This window comes from Echinops telfairi, unplaced genomic scaffold (assembly GCF_000313985.2).
Source record: "Echinops telfairi isolate 266 unplaced genomic scaffold, ASM31398v2 ScPeMD7_655;HRSCAF=1070, whole genome shotgun sequence".
Classification (NCBI taxonomy): Eukaryota; Metazoa; Chordata; class Mammalia; order Afrosoricida; family Tenrecidae; genus Echinops; species Echinops telfairi.
The window spans coordinates 19,799,574-19,801,792 of NW_022104553.1; the positions used below are offsets into that span (position 1 = coordinate 19,799,574).

Here is a 2,219-nt window from a genome sequence, read left to right on the forward strand (position 1 = left end):
CCATGGGTCTCTGGCACCATGTCTCTCCGTTGCATCTGGGTCGCTACTCTGGGTCAGCACGTCTCAGGATGCTCTCTGAGACCCGACCTGCGTCAGCATGTTCAGCAGGCGTGGCTTCAAGGTTCAGGTGTCTGCCAAGCCGGTTCTCACGGAGTTCTTTGTCCATCATTTGTTTCAACGGGCCCTTTGTTCATCCCTTTGGCAGGCAGGGCAGAAGCCCCTGTGCCGTCCTTGTCAGTTACCACAAACTCCCAGGGTTCCCAAGAGTCGGCCTCGGCTTCTTCTCCAAGCCAGCGAGTTTGTTGTTTGTTTGTTGTTTGTTTCGGTCTTCAAGGAGCCCCAGAAAAGGTTGGTTGATTTGAAGCCACCAGCCAACCAGGGGACCACCTGCTTCTGTGAGGATGGACAGCCTTGTGGTCGCTTCCACTCTGTCAGACAGAGTCATGCTGAGTCAGAATCAGAGTTGCAGCCACGGGGGTGGCTCTTCGGGTCTTCAGGCCCTCTGCACAGCTGGAGGACGGGGAAGGACTGGGGTACACAAGTGACAAGATGGTCAGACCCTAGATGGCAGACAAGATGACAGCCTAATCTTGGTCTTCCTTGAGTTGGCTTGACCTTGTCTTTGGGCTCTCCCTTTGGGAACCAATCCACTATTCTTATCAGCAGGGATTGGGCCCTACTTAGGGTGGGACAGACTATAGGGTCTGATTTCTCTAGATGGCTGATAACCCTCAGGGAGATGACCTCTAAGCAGTTGACCTCCAAGTATGCAGAAATTGGCCATGTGTTCTTAGGTCTGGCATATATTATGGGGAGTCAACCTGAGGAAGGCCCTTTCGTTATCCCACAAGACATGTACGTTCCCCCTCCACAAGGTCTCCATGACATTAGCGTTCCCCTAAAAAAAAGTGCCCCTAGAACATGAGTGACGTTCCACAGAAGAGTGGGTCTAACACAGGCCACCAAATAGCCCCCAAGATTCCTGGGTGTGGCTGCAGCTCCTGGGTCTACCATCTGTCGTGGTGACACTTCAAGATCCAGCTCTCAGGAGCCCCTTGTCATCTCGGTGACCTTCCGTGCCCCAACTGTACCAAGGGAGTTGGGACTGGAGCCCCTCTCAGCCTCACCCCCCTCCAAGCTTTGATTTCCGAGTTCCGCTTCAGTGGTGGCCACAGCCCTCTTTCACCCACATGCTTCCTGTTGGGGCTTCCTCGGCCCCTCCTCACATTCAGGGCATTCACTTCCCCCGAGGGAAGGGCTGGGCTCCGCTGTGGACACAAGTATGCTGCTGTGGCTGCTGCTGCTCCTGCTGTGGGGGGGTGAGTGGGCTGAGGGACGAGACAAGGGGGTGGGGTCCCAGCTGGGGCTGCAGCTGATTCTCTGTGTCTCTCAGGGTCCCTGCAGGAGGATAGAGGGTATGCGCTGCAGGTGCAGAAGGATGTGACGGTGCAGGAGGGCCTGTGTGTCACTGTTCCCTGCAAGTTCATCTACCCCAGGGAACCATACTATGATCGTGCCTCACTCTACATCTTCTGGTTTGAGCACGGGGACAGTATATATGACCCTCCGGTGGCCACCAACCATCCAACCCGAGCAGTGAAGACATGGACAAAGGGCCGGTTCCAGCTCATCGGAGACCCCCGGGCCAATGACTGCTCCCTGAGCATCAGAGGTGCCCGCAGGAGTGACGCAGGGGCCTACACTTTCCGGGTGGAGCGAGGACATGTGAAATATACCTACGCAGACAGTTGGCTGACTGTGCTGGTGACAGGTATGAAGGGGCCCCGGGAGGGGTGCTGGCAGGAGGGAGTGTCAGTGTTGGCAGAGGGAGGTGACGATCATCCCTGCTCCTGCTCAGGGGGCTGGGTGGTCAGAGGATCCAGGGCCAGCTTGCCTGCTGGGACCCTGGTCACTGTCAGACCACTCACTCTGGGTTCCCATCCCACTGGGGCCCAGACACCTCCCTCTCTCCTCCTCCTCAGACCTCACAGAGAAACCCCACATCCACATTCTGCAACCTCTGGAGTCCGGACACCCCGCGAACCTGACCTGCAGCGTGTCAGGGTCCTGTGAGGGGGCCAGACCCCTGGCCTTCTCGTGGGTGGGGGAAGCCCTTAATGAGATGGACCCTACAACACGCCAGTCCCCGGTGCTCACCTTCACCCCGAGGCCCCAGGACCACGGCACCAACCTCACCTGTCGGGTGAAACAAAACGAGT

The 2,219-nt window shown here is 57.4% G+C and overlaps 1 protein-coding gene across 1 annotated transcript in view; it reads left to right on the forward strand.

Annotated features, from left to right (window-relative positions):
- Nucleotides 1–1,282: 1,282 nt before the first annotated feature.
- LOC101648187 (sialic acid-binding Ig-like lectin 5) overlaps nucleotides 1,283–2,219 on the forward strand; it is a 4,409-nt gene continuing 3,472 nt past the window's right edge. The window contains exons 1-3 of the mRNA XM_013006708.1: nucleotides 1,283–1,319; nucleotides 1,394–1,771; nucleotides 1,983–2,217. Coding sequence (XP_012862162.1) covers nucleotides 1,283–1,319; nucleotides 1,394–1,771; nucleotides 1,983–2,217 — 650 coding nt within the window. The remainder of the gene's footprint in view (nucleotides 1,320–1,393; nucleotides 1,772–1,982; nucleotides 2,218–2,219) is intronic.